Raw genomic sequence first — 20,527 nt, 5'->3', positions numbered from 1 at the left:
GTCGTCCATGCAATAAAGTCACGGCACGAAGATGTCGCTGATTGGTCCAAGATCCAAGGTAGAGGTGTCGAAAGAGACAGTTACACGAATTGTGCCATCCTCATGAACAACACGATCGTATTGGGATGGTGACAGCAAAAGGTGTGCTAAAAGGCTGTCAAGAACCGTCCTGTGCGGGATCCTAAAAACTCGCTGGGTATCCTGCAGTGCACGAGAACACAAAACATAAGGTCATCATGGAAACTGGTCGTGGATAAATGCAGTCATAGTGATGAAAAGGAGATATTATGTATCTAGGTTAATCTAGTTGTTACAGAGCATGTCACAGCCAGATACCATTTAGAGACGGAAAGATACCATGATCATATATGTTGTAGTCTGCTTGTCAAATACATAGGTACATCAGTTAGCAACACATGGCTAAACGAATGAGCTTCACAAGTACAAATCCATTACAAACCAAAGCACTAACTGTAGAGTATGATTGTTCATAGACAATAAGGTGAGGCCATCCATGAATGGTAAAATGGAACACAACATTATAAGTAACATGGCATATGAAAAGCGATGCTAAGATAGAAGGGGCCTTTCCATCCAACACGCGATGAAGACCAGTAATTAACATTTACTTTTTGGATTGGAGGATGATTCTTTGAACTGAAGATGAAAAAACAGAGGAGGAGCATTGACGATAGAAGTACCGATACAATTTTTGAAGCTTGTTTTTACGTGTAAGAACCAATTAGCATCAGTGAGCGGTTATAGGATGCAACTCATCAATCATATATATTGTTGTTTTCTTACCGAACAAACATCAAGTGGAAAAACTACAAACAATCTTCACTGTCCATCCCCGCGGCACATCATCATTCTTGGAACTGGAAATAAAGAAAGGTCTAAATTGGCAGTAATATGGTATGAAAAAGAATTAAATAGTATTCAACTCCAGCAGATTATATAGCTTACACTAAGCAGAAAAATACACTCAAATGGGGTCATGCTTTCTACTCCACAATGCTTAGAACTGAGGGGAGTTAACAAATCAATAATAGTAAATAGGCTCAAAATTACAATTTGTTATTATCGTCGTTGGACGACCAAAATTAGCAACACAATCAGAGGGCCGTGTAGGCATCTACGTTTAATAACAGAAAAGGTAGGGGACGTGTAGGCATCTACGTTTAATAACAGAAAAGGTTGACATTAAATATACAGAATCATGAGAATGTATGTTCTTACATTGAAAAGATGTTCATCGTCGTCATTGGAAGGAGGCACAAAGAGACACATAATTTTCAGATGTATAACAGTATAAGCACATTTTACACTGACTATGATATAAGCAGAAATGGATCACACTATAGTCCATCTACTATATAGTCCAGTTAATTACTGCATGCTCATTTCCTCTAAATGTGAATATATATGTAACATTGAGAACATGATATATCTTGGGGTCTGGGATAACACATCTAAATCCTAGGTAGACATCCAGGTCTCCTATAAAATTAGGAACAATAAAAGCAGAAAATACCAAGATTACTATGATTTTGTTTAACTTGGGGCATCAAATGTTCATGCAAAAGATAAGATCATAATAGAAAGGACCAACATATTTCCAATAGAACTCACCTTCTAATTTTTTTGAGGATTCTTTCGGTACACAACATAAGCCTTCAAACATTTGAGCACATGATATATCTTGAAAACTGCAGCACCTTGTGCAAACCAACCTGCACAAAAGACACAATGCATTTTCTTTTCTTCAGAAACACCACTTTTGGCAACAGAAAACAAATTATAGTGGAACTAAATAAGAACACGTTGGCATTCTTTGGATTCTTGACATGGTAGCAAGGAAAAAGAACATGCTCCAGCAGGCAAATTAGAATTGGCAAGATACTAAGAAGCACAACACAAACTGATCAGCAGTATAATCTTATTGGCATCCCCGAGGTAGTACGCATGTATACCACTGCAAACTTATTGGCATTCTAAACTGCAGTTGACGCATACACCAAGTCACACATACAGAACTGCAAGTGTATTTTCTTTTCATAGATAAACAAACTTAACTATCTCAGCAAGTACCAAAACGTAAATGATCTCACTATCTTTATCTAGTCATACCAAATAAAAATCAATACCAAAACTAGATCAGAGTCAATAGATCTGGAGTATTCTCTCCGAAAAGGGCATTCTACTGGACCATGGGGCTTTCACAACAATAAAACTATAGCAACTACTGTCAACCGATTAGTATTTTTATATATAGACCAAAGAACAGTAAGATTCACTCACATAAACCCTAGATCAACACTACAGAAATATGGAATCTATAAGCTGCTGATAGCTCGTGTTTACCTTGTTCATTGGTGGCACCATGGACTGGATTTTCCTTGTTCCTGTCGCCGGCATGGTGGAGAAGAGCTCCCTCCATGTGCTCTTGGTCCAGTGCTCCAAATAGAAGACCCTGCAATACACATACGACTCAGCTGTGAGCGCCTGGCATAAGAGCATAGGCCAACCAATAAGGATGCCAACCAACAAGGGATGCCAACCAACAAGGGATGCCAACCAATAAGGATGCTTACTCCATTCTAGCACAGTTTAAGTACGAGCAAAAGAAAATACATAACTGAAACCCCATTATAGTACTGCTATCTTGTCTGCATATAAGAAAGCAGTCAAAACAAAATGACCACATCCTGTACCTTGAAGCGAAGCAAAAGCACTTCTATAAGATAACAACAATCACCAGACTACAACTATCAGCAATACCCCTTGGCAACCTTAGACCAACACCCGAATTGCTTCCAAGATACAAACCATCAGAGTCATGAGAGATGATACATTATGTATGTGAATGATATCTGAATCTTAGAATAGCAGGTAGACTTCCTTGTATCTATTTGGAGTGCCAAAACAGCAGGAATTTGTTAACTGGAAATCATATGAAGTTACATCATGACATTTATTTTAAGCACTCTTGCTTGCAGAAGTGGCAAAACATAATGGAATACCAATTTCAAACCCAATAAGGTTTAAAAAGTGTATGTCTAGTAACTAATACAATAGATTACTAAAGAAAGGGATCGATTGTTAAAAGACTCGAAAGTAAAAAGAAGAAGAGCATATGGCCATTTGAGCAATGATTGTACGTCTAATGGGGGCCATTTTCCAGTCTTTTCTCTAGCCGACAGCCTAATTGTATGGCTGTTGAAACCATTTAAAAAAATAAAGGCTAAGGAAGAAGTGTCAACCTCAAAAGAACATGACGTTGCTACCAGCTAATAGGTGACCATGGGATCTTGTATCATAGTTGTATTGTGATCTGGTCCTAAATATAGCAAACCAAATACTCACGTCCCCACAACAAAGCATAATTGTTTAACTAAAACAAAAAGCTACATGCAAGCACATAGCAAGAGAAAAGGTTCGACATAATGTCCAGCATTTGTATCAATCGGTCATATATAAAATCATTTTGCCGCTATAAACAGCATTGTAATGGTGGAGTAATCACCTGAGAAAATTTAAATTACAAATAAAATATCTAAGACTAAGCTCTAATCGGCAGCACGCCTTGGCGCGAGGGTGCCGGTTCCAACGATGTGCCCAAGCAAATAATGGTGAAGTTCGTAGAAAGCCAGGCTTAGCGTGTGCGTTCAATGAGGATAACAAAATAAAAGAAGAAACATTCACACGTAATCAGAGCAAGACATCATCGATGGATACCAAAACTATAGAACAATACGTCTCCATAGCCACCAGCTAGTAGGAAAAGGGGCTTTTACCCCAGTTTGTAAGGGCCTTTTGTCCCGGTTTTCGAACCGGGACTAAAGGGTCGTTACTAAAGCCCTAACCCTTTAGTCCCGGTTCTTACACGAACCGGGACAGAAGGTCCTCCACGTGGCCGCTGCTGCCAGCCCAGGCAGGGGGGGCCTTTGGTCCCGGTTGGTGCCACCAACCGGAACCAATAGGCAGGGCCTTTTGTCCCGGTTGGTGTCACCAACCGGGACCAATAGGCATCCATGCGTCAGCATTTCAGGGGCTGGGGGTTTTGTTTTTTTAAAGGGGGGGGGGGGGGTTGGGGGGTTAATTTAGGTGTTTCATATATTGTGTTAGCTAGCTAATTAATAGAGAGAAGTGTCCTCTCTTATCTCCGTGCTTGGTCGACGCTACGTACTATATACGTATGGAGAGGACTAGACACGCTAGCTAGTAATCAAATGAAGGAAACAGAAGATCGTCATGAACATATGCATACAGAGAGAAGTGATATCGACCACCTCTCCTTCTCCGAGAGATTGGTCGAACAACAAGTTCTCGTATATCTATCCGACACTACCGGCTACATATATACAATAATTATCTCTTACAATACAATCTCCTAATTAAATTGTAAGAACGCAGGGTCCACATAGTATTCTCCATTTTTAGCGATCACGTGGTCAAGGAAGAATGCCGCCAATTCCTCTTGAATTGCTCGCATACGATCTGGTGCTAGGAGTTCATCCCACTTCCGAAACATCTAATTTGAAGAAGGGGGTCAATACATATATATATATATGAATAAATGAAACTCAACACAAATGATGGTAATAAAATAAAATTGTGAATATTATTGCTTACGCACTTCATATTGTTCGTCAGAGTAGCCCCTCTCACAGGTCGTGTAGCGGATGGACTCGCAAACGTAGTATCCACAGTAATTATTCCCGGGTTCCTGCCACAACCACTTTACAAGAAATAGAGGTCAATCAAACTGATAAGCAAGCATGCTAAATGGTATTGATGAAACTAGCGCTTGAATCACTAGGAGATGCGCGGAACATGCTACTATAGTACTTACTTTCGGGTGTTTAAATTGCAGCTTCTTCGGCAGTCCCGGAGCTTTTGTGGTGAATTTTCTCCAAACCCTGCCAGACAAAGAAAACAATTACTTGATATCAGGAAATGAACAAAGTTGCTGATATGGTGGATAATGATCGATTTAACTTACTTCTCGAGTATTTGAGTCATGTTCGCAAGTCCTGGGGATCTTTTCGTCTCGAGTCTAAGACGGTTACTACTCCCTGCTCAAGCTTAATCTCTAGGAGAATATAGTGGAAGCTGCGCATGCATGCATAAGTCATCAATTACATTACCATAACCTGGACTAATAAGGGAAACCGAATATGCACAAGACAGTAACACTCACTTGAAGTTGTAAGGAAAGAGTATTATATCTTTGTTTTGATTTAATACCAACGATCGTAGCAAGTTGGCCTCGGCTTCTTTGGCATGTTTTTCAACCGTATATGCATCTATGATATTTGTGTTAATGAACCCAATATCACCGATTTGTCTTTTCTTCAATTCGGCGATCTTCAATCTGCATAATATAGTGAGGATAATTATAAATACATGCAATGAAAGAGCTGACCTATATAGAGAGACTTAAAGACAGAAGTAGTACTACTTACAGACAGTAGCAAGTGATCGTTGTTTTATCGAGGGCCTTTTGATTGTAAAACTGGAAGAAATCCTCAAATGGAACATTCAGCAGTTCAATTCCAACGAGGTCATGCTCCGGTTTAACTCTCAGCGTCAAAGTATTCATCCCATCAGACTTTCTGCAGGTTTTCATGTACCAATCATGTAATCTTCGCATCATCATTGTTAGAGATCTTTCATCTTTGACGAGAGGCTTCCCGTAATGGTATTTGTGTTCGTCCACCTCCATGATTTCATAATGTACATCGTCGGGCAGGTAATCTCCAAGATTGCTATAACCGGCCACCATCCTCGGATCATTAGCGACGATGTCTTTTGACACCTTGAGCGGGGGGCACGATTGGTTCGCTTGTTCGCCGAGCTGGGCAATTTTTTCCCAGCTCGTCGTTCTTTTAACCTTTGATCACTGACAGTACTTCCCGACCACTCCGCTTTGGCATATGTCTTTGCAAGAATGCGCTCATAGTTGCCTCTCGGCGGAGACTTTGGTGGTTTTGTCAGGGCAGCCAGAGTGCGCTTTGCTTTCACCGGATCTACCTTCTCCTCCGGAGGTGGATGTTTCTTTGCTTTCACCCCTTCAAAGAAGTTTGTCACTTCGGTTCGCACGATCTTCCTGGTTTCCTCCTCGGTCCTCTCGTATGGTAACTTCTCTGGAGTCTTCAGAGAAGGACAGAATCTGTATTGCCTCCCACCTCTGGCAGCTGTACTGCTAGACGCCGGCAGAGCAGACGGAGCGGCTGCGGCTGTCTTCTTTCCTTGCTTACAAGGCGGAGGAGAAGGACTATGACGCGCCGGAGCAGCCGCAGCGGCGGCGGGTCTCTTCCGCCCTTGCTGATGAGGCGGAGAAGGAGGAGGCTGGCTGCTCTGGCGCGCCGGCGCGGGCGGAGAAGGAGGCGGAGTGCCGCCACGCGCCGGAGAAGGAGGCTGAGTGCCCTGATCACTCGCCAGAGGAGGAGGTGGAGGAGGAGGCGGAGTGCCGCCACGCGCTGGAGAAGGAGGCTGAGTGCCCTGATCACTCGCCGGAGGAGGAGGCGGAGTGCCCTTACTCGCCGGAGCCGTCCAGTTCGGAAGGTTGATGAGCTCCTTCCGCCATAGGCACGGAGTCTTCAGAGCTAAACCCAGCCGAGTCTCCCCTTCACCGGTAGGGTGGTCAAGCTAGAGGTCCTCAAATCCCTCCGTTATTTCATCCACCATCACCCTAGCATATCCTTCTGGAATCGGCCGGCAGTGGTAGGTTGCGCCGGGTTCAGGAGGTAAAACAGAGCCAACAGCCGCCTTAACTTTGAAGTTCTGCCATTGCGCCATAAGGTGGCAATGTTGAGACTCCGTGATAGCATCCACGGGGTAGCTAGCAGGAGCCGTCAAGACATGCTCCAGCTGAAGCAGCTCGGTGGAAGCCACGCCGCTTCTCCGCTGAGATGGCGGGGTAGCTTCGGGGGTAGTTTCGGCATGTCAATTGTTGTCTCGTTCCTCTAGCGCTTGAACCCTTTCGTGCAGCTTCTGAATTTGGGTCTGCTCCATTTTTTTCCTCCTCTCCTGGCTTTTGTAACCGCCTGCGTCCGGAAAACCAGCCTTCCACGGAACGGAGCCTGGCGTGCCTCGTGTCCGTCCAGGGTGCTCAGGATTCCCGAGGGCCATTGTGAGCTCGTCGTTCTCTCTGTCTGGAATGAACGTCCCTTCCTGCGCTGCATCGATATATTGCTGAATCTTCTTGACTGGTATTCTCAAAAGCTTGTTCGTCCAAACGCACCTCCCTGATACAGGGTCCAAGGTTCCGCCAGCCCCGAAGAACCAAGTCCGGCAACGGTCTGTCCAGTTCATTGTTTGTGGTTCGATCCCTTTTTCAAGCAGATCATTCTCAGCCTTGGCCCACTTAGGCCGGGCTTTGAGGTAGCCACCTGACCCCGTGCGATGGTGAAGCTTCTTCTTCGCAGCATTCTTCTTGTTTGTCGCTGACATCTTCTTACTCTTTTCCGATGTCTTGTGGGCCACAAATGCGGGCCAGTGATCTCTGATCTTCTCATACCGGCCGATGAATTCTGGTGTCTCTTCTTTGTCGACAAACATTTTCAGCTCATTCTTCCACCTCCTGAATAGGTCTGCCATCTTCTTAAGAGCATGAGACTTGATTAATTGCTCTTTAACTGGCTTCTCCGGATCCTCCTCTGGCGGTAGGGTGAAATTTGCCTTCAGCTCAGTCCAAAGATCATCTTTCTGCATATCATTGACATAAGACACCTCAGGGTCTTCCTTCTTAGGCTTATACCATTGGTGGATGCTGATCGGGATCTTGTCCCTAACTAGAACCCCGCACTGAGCAGCAAATGCATCCTTTGTCCGGATGGGTTCAATCGGTTGGCCGTCGCGCGCGATTGCTGTGATCTCAAACCTTTCATCCGAGCGCAACTTTCTCTTCGGGCCTCGTCTCTTTACCGCAGTTGTGCTCGATCCGGAGGGCTAGAAAAAAGAAGAAAGACGAGTGTTAATTAATATGTGTACATACCAAAACAATGAATGCATCAATTAGCTAGTCAGGACAGGCTTAACTAATATATTTACCTGGCCGGACTCTGTTTGGTCACCGGAGCCGTCACCACGGGCTCCTTCTTGCACCAGCATTGGGTCACCGGAGCCATCATAATCATGTCTTTCCTCCTCCACTCTTCGATCACCGTAGCCTGCTTCTTCACCCTGTTCTTCCAGACCATCATTGTCGTTAAGATATGACAAGATATCACCTCCGGCTAAGATTATGTCCCCCAACACCTCTTCTGCTTGCTCGTCTCGTCCGTGCTCCATTGTTTCTGCAAATATTACAACATGACAATTATTACACAAACATGACAGCAGGTGGTTAGTGCAAACGTAGACCTAGCTTATTCCGGCTTTGGGGTTGCCTCGGCAACGCTTCAAGGGTAGGGGCGCGGCGGGAGGGGGTAGGAGACCGACATCGTTTTTTTCTAGGGTTTGGGTGTCCTCGAGAGTTTTGGTCGAGCGAGAGGGCCGGGGGGTGCTCCCGTGGTATAAGTTATCACGGTCGACAGGGGGTATAAATATCGACCGTCCATCATGTCGAGTTATATATATCGACAACGACGACATACATACATGGGAAAATAATGTTATCGGGGAGGGGGTATATCGACCCCCCATGTGTTGAAGTTATCGGGAGGGGGTTATATCGACAACGACGACATACGTACATGGGAACATATATACACAGAGAACATATATACATGAACATACATATATATACACAGAGAACATATATACATGAACATACATATATACATTTTTATAAAAATGCAATAAAAAGACAGGAAGGAAGGGGCCAGTGCCGGCCCTGACCAAGGCGACGGCGGCGCGTCGGGGCAGGGGCAGAGGCGACGGCGGCGTGATCGGGGCAGGGGCAGAGGCGTCGGCGGTGAAGGGCGGGGCAGGGCGACGGCGACGACGGGGACGGGCCGGGGCGGCGCGCGTCGGGGCAGGGGCGCGACTGACGGCGAGGGCGCGGGCAACGGCGACGGCGACGACGGGCACGGGCGACGGCGACGGCGGGCGGCGTCGGGGCGGCGGGCGGCGTCGGGGCAGCCTAGGGGCATCGGTGTCGTCGGGGCAAACTGCAGATGAACTCCGAAAAATTTCCTAAGTGTTTGCTTATATAGCAAAGCCTTTAGTCCCGGTTCGTGGCACCAACCGGGACTAAAGGTAGGCATTAGTCCCGGTTGGTGCCACCAACCGGGACCAAAGCCCTCTTTTCAGCAGCGCAAAGGGCGGGAAGCGGCGGCCTTTGGTCCCGGTTGGTGCCACCAACCGGGTACGTACCAATGCACCCCTTTAGTCCCGGTTGGTGGCACCAACCGGGACCAAAGGCCTCTTGCTGCCCGCGTCGCGGCCAAAAGTTTAGTCCCACCTCGCTAGCCGAGGGGCGCCCGCACCAGTTTAAAAGCCCCGGCGCGGCTGCTGTCTCGAACTCCTCTCTATAGCAGGCTTCTGGGCCTAACTTTGGCGCGCTGCCCGTTGAGCCCTCTAGCCCTTCTGGGCCTGTATTTGCAAACCCGAGGATTGGAAGGCCCAGCGGGCAGCGCCCCAACAATTTTTTTGCTGTATTTAGTTTTTTTGTTTTCTTTTTTGCTTTATTTATTTTGTTTTGTTTCTACTTACGACAAAAAACTTATTTATTTTATTTTATTTTGTTTCTAATTACTTATTTATTTTACTTTATGATAATTCTTTTGCTATTAAAGTTTCTATCAAAAAAAGTTCTTTATGAAAATTCTTTTTGCTGTATTTAGTTTTTTTGTTTTCTTTTTTGCTTTATTTATTTTCTTTTGTTTCTACTTACAACAAACAACTTATTTATTTTATTTTATTTTGTTTCTAATTACTTATTTATTTTACTTTATGATAATTCTTTTTGCTATTAAAGTTTCTATCAAAAAAAGTTCTTTATGAAAATTCTTTTTGCTTTTAATGATTTTGAACAGAAAATACTTCGATAATTTTAGTTGCATCAATTTTATATGATTTTAGTTTCAATAATACTAGAGGTTTCTTATAATGTTTTGAACAGAAAATACTTTGTTAATTTTAGTTTCATAAATTTTATTAAAGTTTATTTTATTTTGTTGTAACACAAGAAGTCCGGAGTTGTAATAAGTTATTAAAAATAAAAAATAGGCGCAATGCTCGTTGATTTGCTTCAAGCCTTTCGGAATAGTGTAGACTGCACTGCACATAGCTCCATGCAGCCTACCTTATTCCTCAAGGCTTGAAGCTAAGCAACGTGAGCATTGCGCCTCTTCTTCATCGTCTCTGCACTCAGGGCTTATAAACCGCTCCTAGTGCCTCTCACCTAGCGAGGTGGGACTAAAAAACTGCTTAGTAAGAAACTCTAGTACTGGTTCGTGCCACGAACCGGTACCAAAGGTGCTCGTGGGGCCACAGCCTCATTAGTACCGGTTCGTGGCACCAACCGGGACCAAAGGGTGGAATTGGTCCAGGTTCGTGCCACCAACCGGGACCAATGGCCTTGCACAGCGGCGTGGTGGTGGGAGTTTAGTCCCACCTCGCTAGCTGAGAGAGAGCCGCACCTGTTTATAAGGTGCGGTGCGCCTGAGCTGTCGAGCTCCTCTCTAAAGCAGGCTTACGGGCCTAACCTCTCTGTACATGCCTGTGGGCCTACTGGGCCTTCTGCGGGCCTGAATCCTGGCCCATGGATGGGTTTCTAATTGTATTCAGGCCGTGGTGGCCCAGTAGGTGGCATAATTTTTAATTTTTGGCCTGTTATTTTTTATGCATTTACTAATTATTTTGAGCTATAAGACCCTAAAATTGAAAAGCATTTCAAATGAACTCTGAAAAGGTTGAAAGTTGGCATGGTATCATCATTTCATCCACATAGCATGTGCAAGAAAGTTGAGAGGGTTACGGCAAAAACTAGATGCACTTCGTGTACAAAACGGACAATGGTATCATACTCGTCTGTTACAAAGTTGGCATGGTATCATCATAATAGTTGCGGGAGAAGTCTTCACTTTTTCTTCGCTTGTGTCATTTGCTTATTGCACCGTAACCATGGATAATCTTCATCGTTTATCAGGATGCTTGGGTCAGCCTTGACTTTGAAGGGAGGAATTTCATGAAACTTTTCATAATCTTCAGACATGTCTGTCTTGCCCTCCACTCCCACAATGTCCCTTTTTCCTGAAAGAACTATGTGGCGCTTTGGCTCATCGTATGATGTATTCGCTTCCTTATCTTTTCTTTTTCTCGGTCTGGTAGACATGTCCTTCACATAGATAACCTGTGCCACATCATTGGCTAGGACGAACGGTTCGTCAGTGTACCCAAGATTGTTCAGATCCACTGTTGTCATTTCGTACTGTGGGTCTACCTGTACCCCGCCTCCTGACAGATTGACCCATTTGCACTTAAACAAAGGGACCTTAAAATCATGTCCGTAGTCAAGTTCCCATATGTCCATTATGTAACCATAATATGTGTCCTTTCCCCTCTCGGTTGCTGCATCAAAGCGGACACCGCTGTTTTGGTTGGTGCTCTTTTGATCTTGGGCTATCGTGTAAAATGTATTCCCATTTATCTCGTATCCTTTATAAGTCAATACAGTCGAAGATGGTCCCCTGGACAACGAGTACAACTCATCACAAACAGTGGTGTCACCTCTGAGACGTGTTTCCAACCAACTGCTGAAAGTCCTGATGTGTTCACATGTAATCTAGTCGTCACACTGCTCCGGGTGTTTGGAGCGCAGACTGTTCTTGTGTTCATCGACATACGGGGTCACCAAGGTAGAGTTCTGTAGAACTGTGTAGTGTGCTTGAGACCAAGAATATCCGTCCATGCATATTATTGAGTCCCCTCCAAGCATGCCTTTTCCAGTCAGTCTCCCCTCATATCGCGATTTAGGGAGACCTATCTTCTTAAGGCCAGGAATGAAGTCAACACAAAACCCAATGACATCCTCTGTTTGATGGCCCATGGAGATGCTTCCTTCTATCCTAGCACGGTTACGGACATATTTCTTTAGGACTCCCATGAACCTCTCAAAGGGGAACATATTGTGTAGAAATACGGGCCCCAGAATGACAATCTCGTCGACTAGATGAACTAGGACGTGCGTCATGATATTGAAGAAGGATGGTGGGAACACCAGCTCGAAACTGACAAGACATTGTGCCACATCACTCCTTAGCCTTGGTATGATTTCTGGATCGATCACCTTCTGAGAGATTGCATTGAGGAATGCACATAGCTTCACAATGGCTAATCGGACGTTTTCCGGTAGAAGCCCCCTCAATGCAACCGGAAGCAGTTGCGTCATAATCACGTGGCAGTCATGAGACTTTAGGTTCTGGAACTTTTTCTCTGGCATATTTATATTCCCTTTATATTCGACGAGAAGCCAGTCGGGACCTTCATACTGAGCAGGCATTCAAAGAAGATTTCTTTCTCTTCTTTCATAAGAGCGTAGCTGGCAGGACCTTCATACTGCTTCGGAGGCATGCCGTCTTTTTCGTGCAAACGTTGCAGGTCCACCCGTGCCTCAGGTGTATCTTTTGTCTTCCCATACATGCCCAAGAAGCCTAGCAGGTTCACACAAAGGTTCTTCGTCACGTGCATCACGTCGATTGAAGAGCGGACCTCTAGCTCTTTCCAGTAGGGAGGTCCCAAAATATAGATTTCTTCTTCCACATGGGTGCGTGTCCCTCAGCGTCATTCGGAACAGCTAGTCCGCCGGGACCCTTTCCAAAGATTACGTGTAAATCATTGACCATAGCAAGTACGTGATCACCGGTACGCATGGCGGGCTTCTTCCGGTGATCTGCCTCGCCTTTGAAATGCTTGCCTTTCTTTCGACATTGATGGTTGGTCGGAAGAAATCGACGATGGCCCAGGTACACATTCTTCCTACATTTGTCCAGGTATATACTTTCAGTGTCATCTAAACAGTGCGTGCATGCGTGGTATCCCTTGTTTGTCTGTCCTGAAAGGTTACTGAGAGCGGGCCAATCGTTGATGGTTACAAACAGCAACGCGTGCAGGTTAAATTCCTCCTGTTTGTGCTCATCCCACGTACGTACACCGTTTCCATTCCACAGCTGTAAAAGTTCTTCAACTAATGGCCTTAGGTACACATAAATGTCGTTGCCGGGTTGCTTAGGGCCTTGGATGAGAACTGACATCATAATGAACTGCCGCTTCATGCACATCCAAGGAGGAAGGTTATACATACATAGAGTCACGGGCCAGGTGCTGTGATTGCTGCTCTGCTCCCCGAAAGGATTAATGCCATCCGTGCTTAAACCAAACCATACGTTCCTTGGGTCAGTTGCAAACTCAGCCCAGTACTTTCTCTCAATTTTTCTCCACTGCGACCCGTCAGCGGGTGCTCTCAACTTCCCGTCTTTTTTACGGTCCTCACTGTGCCATCGCATCAACTTGGCATGCTCTTCGTTTCTGAACAGACGTTTCAACCGTGGTATTATAGGAGCATACCACATCACCTTCGCAGGAACCCTCTTCCTGGGGGGCTGGCCGTCAACATCACCAGGGTCATCTCGTCTGATCTTATACCGCAATGCACCGCATACCGGGCATGCGTTCAGATCCTTGTACGCACCGTGGTAGAGGATGCAGTCATTAGGGCATGCATGTATCTTCTGCACCTCCAATCCTAGAGGGCATACGACCTTCTTTGCTGCGTATGTACTGTCGGGCAATTCGTTATCCTTTGGAAGCTTCTTCTTCAATATTTTCAATAGCTTCTCAAATCCTTTGTCAGGCACAGCATTCTCTGCCTTCCACTGCAACAATTCCAGTACAGTACCGAGCTTTGTGTTGCCATCTTCGCAATTGGGGTACAACCCTTTTTTGTGATCCTCTAACATGCGATCGAACTTCAGCTTCTCCTTTTGACTTTCGCATTGCGTCCTTGCATCGACAATGACCCGGCGGAGATCATCATCATCGGGCACTGGTTCCTCTTGATCTTCAGCAGCTTCCCCCCTTGCAGCATCATTGGGCACATCGTCTGGTTCCTCTTGATCTTCAGCAGCTTCCCCCGTTGCAACATCACCATATTCAGGGGGCACATAGTTGTCATCGTCCTCTTCTTCTTCGCCGTCTTCCATCATAACCCCTATTTCTCCGTGCCTCGTCCAAACATTATAGTGTGGCATGAAACCCTTGTAAAGCAGGTGGGTGTGAAGGATTTTCTGGTCAGAGTAAGACTTCGTATTCCCACATATAGGGCATGGACAACACATAAAACCATTCTGCTTGTTTGCCTCAGCCACTTCGAGAAAATCATGCACGCCCTTAATGTACTCGGAGGTGTGTCTGTCACCGTACATCCATTGCCGGTTCATCTGCGTGCATTATATATAATTAAGCGTGTCAAAAACCATTACAGAACATCATGAATAGATAATTAAGTGACCAAATTAATAGAAGTTCATCATCACATTAAAACCAAAGTACATACATAGTTCTCATCTAACAACATATATATATAGCTCTCCAGAGCATCTAATTAATTAAACCATACATTGAAACTATGTAAAACATTTCAATGCGAAAACAAATGCGATCATAATCGCAACCAAGGTAACAATTGATCCAACGGCATAATGATACCAAGCCTCGGTATGAATGGCATATTTTCTAATCTTTCTAATCTTCAAGCGCATTGCATCCATCTTGATCTTGTGATCATCGACGACATCCGCAATATGCAACTCCAATATCATCTTCTCCTCCTCAATTTTTTTATTTTTTTCCTTCAAGTAATTGTTTTCTTCTTCAACTAAATTTAACCTCTCGACAATAGGGTCGGTTAGAATTTCCGGTTCAACCACCTCCTAGATAAATAAAATCTATGTCACGTTGGTCGGTATATTTGTCATAAACAATAAATGAACCAAATAGTTATAAAAAGATAATATATACCACATCCGAATCATAGATAGGACGAGGGCCGACGGGGGCGGATACCAAAACCATCGCACTATGTAATAAGAAGGAATAATAAAAGTAACAAAATTAGACAAGTAACTATCTAAAGTAAGAATTTTTTCCTTTCAGAAAGAAGATAAGAACAAGAGGCTCACCACGGTGGTGCTGGCGACGAGATCGGCGCGGGCGATCGACGGCGATGAAGACGGGGACGGGACATGACAGACCGCTAAACCTAGACAAATCTCGGGGAAAATGGAGCTCGGAGGTCGAGTTTCGAGAGGAGAAAGATTAACTAGTGTGGCTCAGACATTTCATCGAACACCTCATGTATATAGGAGGTGAGCTAGAGCACCCAAATGCCCTCCCCTCGCCGGCCAGAAAAAACAGAGCACTCTGGAGTGCTCTGCTGTGGCGATGGGGTATATATAGGGAACTCTTTGGTCCCGGTTCGTGGCACCAACCGGGACTAAAGGCCTTTGGTCCCGGTTGGTGCCACGAACCGGGACCAATGCCCCCTTTAGTCCCGGTTGGTGGCACCAACCGGGACCAAAGGCCTTGTGCTGCCCCGCGTCAAAAGTTTAGTCCCACCTCGCTAGTTGAGAGGGCTCGAGAGTGGTTTATAAGCGCTGCTGCGCCCACCCTCTTGAGCTCCTCTCAACTGCAGGCTTTCGGGCCTAACTGTTCTCTTTGCCTGTGGGGCCTACTGGGCCTTCTGCGGGCCTGAATCCTGGCCCACGGATGGGTTTCAAGTCGTATTCAGGCCGTGGTGGCCCAGTAGGTGGCATAATTTTTTTCCTCTGTTTTTTGTTTTCTCTTTTGCTTTATTTGTTTTGTTTTGTTTCTACTTACAACAAAAAACTTATTTATTTTATTTCTAATTACTTATGTATTTTACTTTAATTATTTTATTTTTATTTATTTTACTGCTGCTATTTTTATTTATTTTACTGCTGCTATTTTTATTTAATTTATTAAGGTTTATTTATTTTAGTTACTACAGTTTATTTTATTTTATTTTATTAAGGTTTATTTTTATTTTATTTTATTAAGGTTTATTTATTTTATTTACTATAAAAAAATGAACATAGATACGCCTATAGAGAAAATTCGACCTAAATTCATAATAAATTTCTATGAAATTCAAAGAAATTTACTGTGAATTTAGGTCAAATTTCCTGTATAAGGGCATCTATTTTCACTTTGAGAGGAGCTCAACAAGGCAGAGAGGGACGGGCTTATAAACTGGTGTGAGCGCCCTTCGGTTGGCGAGGTGGGACCAAACACTGGCCGCAACTAGGACCACGCCTTTAGTCCCGGTTTGTGGTATGAACCGGGACTAAAGGGTGGTGGGCCAGGAGCGTGGCCCATTGGTCCCGGTTTGTCCCACCAACCGGGACCAAAGGGACCGGACGAACCGGGACCAATGCCCCCACGAGGCCCGGCAGGCCCCTGGCCGCAAGAACCGGGACCAATGCTCGCATTAGTCCCGGTTCGTGATTGAACCGGGACTAATGTGAATATTTCCCTGTGACCAAAGCCCAGTTTTCTACTAGTGGTGATAGTACAACACATTTGAAGGATGAAATGTTCATATACAGGGTAAATTAAAGGATGCAATGTTCATACACGGTAGATATTGTTGTTGGAGGAGTGAGCACCAGTAATCTGCATACGTGGTGGACAGGTCCTGTCGTCTTGAACATCAGTGTCAGAGAGAACGATGACACTCATCATGTTCTCACTGAGCCCGAGTCTTAGATGACACTCATCATGATCTACTTCCAAGTTTTCCTGATAAAGGCCCGCAAAGTGGCATAACATGCATGTAATAAAGGATTGGAGTTTAGCAAATTGATGGCTCTTATAAGCTATTACTCAAGTGAGAAAGCAGGGTTAATGCAAAGTGGCTGATATGCTATTTATCAATAGGAAGAAACATAAATACAGTGACACCCGGCTTAATATTAGCAATCTTGTTTCAAGAACAATGGTATGCAAAATTTACTTGCAATAAACTATTATAATATTATCACTTTTCTACCTTTGCATAAAGATTAAATACCACATTCACAATTAGGGAATTATCGTCATAACAGTTACTTCAATAGGGTGCATAAAACTCCACAAAAATATATTTCAAGGAGGGACTGATGCTAGTGGTACCTAGTCACATCATGTTCTACCTAATGGAAGGAAGCAGGAAATTGCAATTACGTTTCGACAACCTTCCTGAATGAAACAAATAATGCATTCAAACAGTCCGATAAAGCAAACAATCTACATAGTAATTATCAACTCCAACTACCTACATGGACTGATATTTAACCACAGTAATGTTCACTTAAAAGTCGTAACCTAGTTGAGAGACAATGAATCCAAAGACCGACAACTAATGGTATTATCAGTAATGAAGACTAAAAAACACATATTGAAACCATATACAGAGCGGAGCCGGCGAGACTGCTGGTGCCACCCGACAACCTCAAGGCTATCTACTTGTTGGATATGGCTCTCGACAATAGTTTCCGATGACACCAGACTCGTGCTAGCCAGACCTACACACATGGGATCCTCTAACCAATGTAATCTGAAGTATGACGACCAAACAGACAGACTAATATATTTTTCACTGCTATGATGGAGCATTTAGATGATGGCTAATAACAGTGTGGCATTGTAGACATGTTTTAAAGTCAGATCAAATATGTTTTGTAGAGAAGAGTGCTCTAGCTAGAAATAAAGTGTCAAGCCACCTTATGTTCAGCATAAATAAAATAGAAACCCTAGTTTTGTGTATTCTACATGATCACGGTACGAAGATAGATTCAGAGAAGCAACCGGTACATGATCTACCTTGCTTGCCGGGGATACGGTCGAACAGAGACCCTGTGCGCTGGCCACTGGCATCTTGGAGAAGAGCTCCTTCTGTGCGCCTGAGTTCAAGCATAATAGAAGAGACAAAGTAAATATGCTTTTGGCGCATACTTCAACTATGCCTGGCATTAGCTTAAGATACACAAGAAATAGTATAACATTGAGAAGGAAGTTCTCTATAAATGATTGCCTATGTCAAATTATGCCACATGTGACCTTTTGATTTACTGCAACATTTAGCAATGCAAGATGTAGATTTTCCGGAACATAATGGCTTGGGAGATACATACTTAGGCATGAAACTTGCCTGACATGTTTACTAATAGAGTCAAGATCTATGCTTGGTGCCATCACTGTTATCGTTTTATGATTAATAGACCTTCTAGCAGATACATATTATCATGTCAAATTAACTTAATTCACAGAAGGCAAATAATTAACTCCGTCCCTTCACAAACCAGTCTAATCTTGTAATTCTCACAATCAAATCTGCAAGCATAATAGAGCAAAACTGAATCTCGCCTGGAACTAAAGCTCAGGGACGACATGTCCGTGCCGACGGCCACCTGTACTTGTAGCTGAAGTCAAGCTTCAACAGCCGCCATTGACATGTTCGCAACGTGTTGCCACCGGCACTCACCCATTTGCTACACTACAGAACACACAAAGTGCCCAAATAACTAACAAATTGCATCAACAGTCAGTCGGTCGGCGGGGAGATCATCACACTTTGGTATATTGCATTATGTAACGAGGGGGTAAGAGTTGAGAGATGCGTGAAACTTACACAATAAGAACATAACCTCCCCAACCACTCAGGCAATCACGATCAACAGAAGACAACAATGCTTGTGAGATTGTCTCAAATAGTTCTTCAGGTTCCTTTATCAAATAAATGATTAAAAAATTGTTATATTTACAGTACAAAACCTGACAGGGAAATTACTATAGCATTTTTCATGAGGAAATACATAAGAGTAATTAGCAAGTACACATCTCTCGAGCAAGGAAACATACCATGTCTGGTTTGTACATGGACCCACAAGCACCATATAATGATTCCGAAGTAGTATTAAAAACCACAAAAATCTTTTGCCAGTTCCCTGCATAAAGGAATCACTCTTGATCAGATTACCATCTACCTACAGATATAATAGCCACATGGGAAGCCAACATAGGGTTCACAAGAATCAATATTACATGAAGCACCGTGGATGGAAACGGTATATCAGCATACTGTCTACATTTAGAATACAGCTTTGTACTACTTCAGTTCTGTGTTTTTGAAGAGAAAACATCACATTCTGTCAAAGTGCCAACGAACATAATAGCAAAAATAAAGCGGGAGGCAGATAAAGCAATTACTCGAATGCATGAACTCCGATTCCAATTCGAGAGTATCGTAATTAATACCAATTAGAAAAGATTGGCTATATTGAGAAATTCGTGTAACCCAAGTGTAGCAATCACCACATCACAAACAAAACTTCCTACTATAGAAAAAAATAGCACGGCTCGATGTATACTGTAAAGGAGAGGGCAGAGAGGAAGCAGCGGTTGGCTTACCTAGGACGTAGTAGAAGAAGACGGAGAGGCAGGTGAGACAGTAGCAATCCTCTCATCTACCCTCTTCTCCTCTCATTCACACAGCAGCACCTGCACATGACCGCATCTAGGCATCAGATCCAAAAAAATAACCTTCATCTCTCACCAGATCCACCTACTTATCCAACAACAACAACAATCTAAAGGGGCACACCAAAGCACCAAAGCATCTCCAGCGGTACTCCTAACTATCATATGACTACTCATCCAACAATATCAATCAAAAGGGGCACACCAAAGCACCTCTAGGGTACTCCTAATTATCATATGACCTCAAGACTGAACCTCTCCTTGACAACAAAGGCATATTTCAGAAAAAGAAATGTTTCTAGATCTAATGCTCCCTTGGACAACAAACTAACAAAACAAGATAGCTCCAAAGAGCCCCTTCCTTGGAACCTAGCTAGAGTAGTAAACGAATAAAAAACCACAACTCCTTTACAAAAACCTAGCCTTCCTGCATGCAAAAAGGAACAAAACCACCAGAGTTCCTACCAATGTCCAGCCAAGAATAAAAGGCATATGTCCACACCCCACTAAAAACAAGCACAAATTCTTTTGGCCCTTACCAGAATTAAGACAAAAAAGAAAAGAGTACAAAAAGCACATGGCCGTACATGTATACATCCAACCCTAGAATAGAGGAGTGAAAATAAGGAGGAGGAGAAGGGTTGAACCACTGATCCGTGAAGGCCAGATAGAAGGAGGCACCGGCGACAATGGATGAATCTGCAAGAAAAGAAAGACAAAAATCAGAGGCTTGCAACAGGCAGTGGCAAGCGCCAAGGAAGTAGATGTCCTCGTCGCCAGCGACGACAATCCCTTCTCCCGTTGAGGCGGACATGGGGGAGGGCGCTCATCCTCCTGCCCGACCCCGATGTGGAGGAGGAGGAGGGAGGCGACCGACGATGGGCCGGGGAGGAGACGATAGGCAACGTGAGGTCAAGGATGGGGGCCGGGGCGAGCGCCGTCATGATCCTCGTCCTCCTTCCGCTGCTGCTCGTCGGCCTGCTGCTGCTCCATGCCGCCGCCGTTGTGCTCCTCGTCCTCCCTCCGCTGCTGCTCATCG

General features: G+C 44.3%; 1 protein-coding gene and 1 long non-coding RNA gene across 2 annotated transcripts; both read right to left on the bottom strand.

Moving 5' to 3' along the window:
* Positions 1-664: 664 nt before the first annotated feature.
* LOC120965991 (uncharacterized) lies at positions 665-18,401 on the bottom strand. Its single transcript, XM_073502226.1, has 6 exons — positions 18,335-18,401; positions 17,833-17,912; positions 16,606-16,770; positions 2,365-2,473; positions 1,633-1,733; positions 665-878 (listed from the first exon to the last, which is right to left on the bottom strand). The coding sequence occupies exons 1-5, from the start codon at positions 18,399-18,401 to the stop codon at positions 1,636-1,638; spliced, it is 519 nt and encodes a 172-aa protein (XP_073358327.1). The 3' UTR covers positions 665-878; positions 1,633-1,635.
* A 503-nt stretch (positions 18,402-18,904) lies between these two features.
* On the bottom strand, positions 18,905-20,267 carry LOC120965989 (uncharacterized). The gene is made up of 3 exons (XR_005758951.3): positions 20,136-20,267; positions 19,420-19,509; positions 18,905-18,956 (listed from the first exon to the last, which is right to left on the bottom strand). It is a non-coding gene; the product is annotated as an uncharacterized lncRNA (long non-coding RNA).
* Positions 20,268-20,527: the final 260 nt, after the last annotated feature.

This window comes from Aegilops tauschii, chromosome 6, assembly GCF_002575655.3.
Source record: "Aegilops tauschii subsp. strangulata cultivar AL8/78 chromosome 6, Aet v6.0, whole genome shotgun sequence".
Taxonomy (NCBI): Eukaryota; Viridiplantae; Streptophyta; class Magnoliopsida; order Poales; family Poaceae; genus Aegilops; species Aegilops tauschii.
The sequence above is the reverse complement of the archived record's forward strand: the minus strand, read 5'-3'. Positions and strand labels throughout refer to the sequence as shown.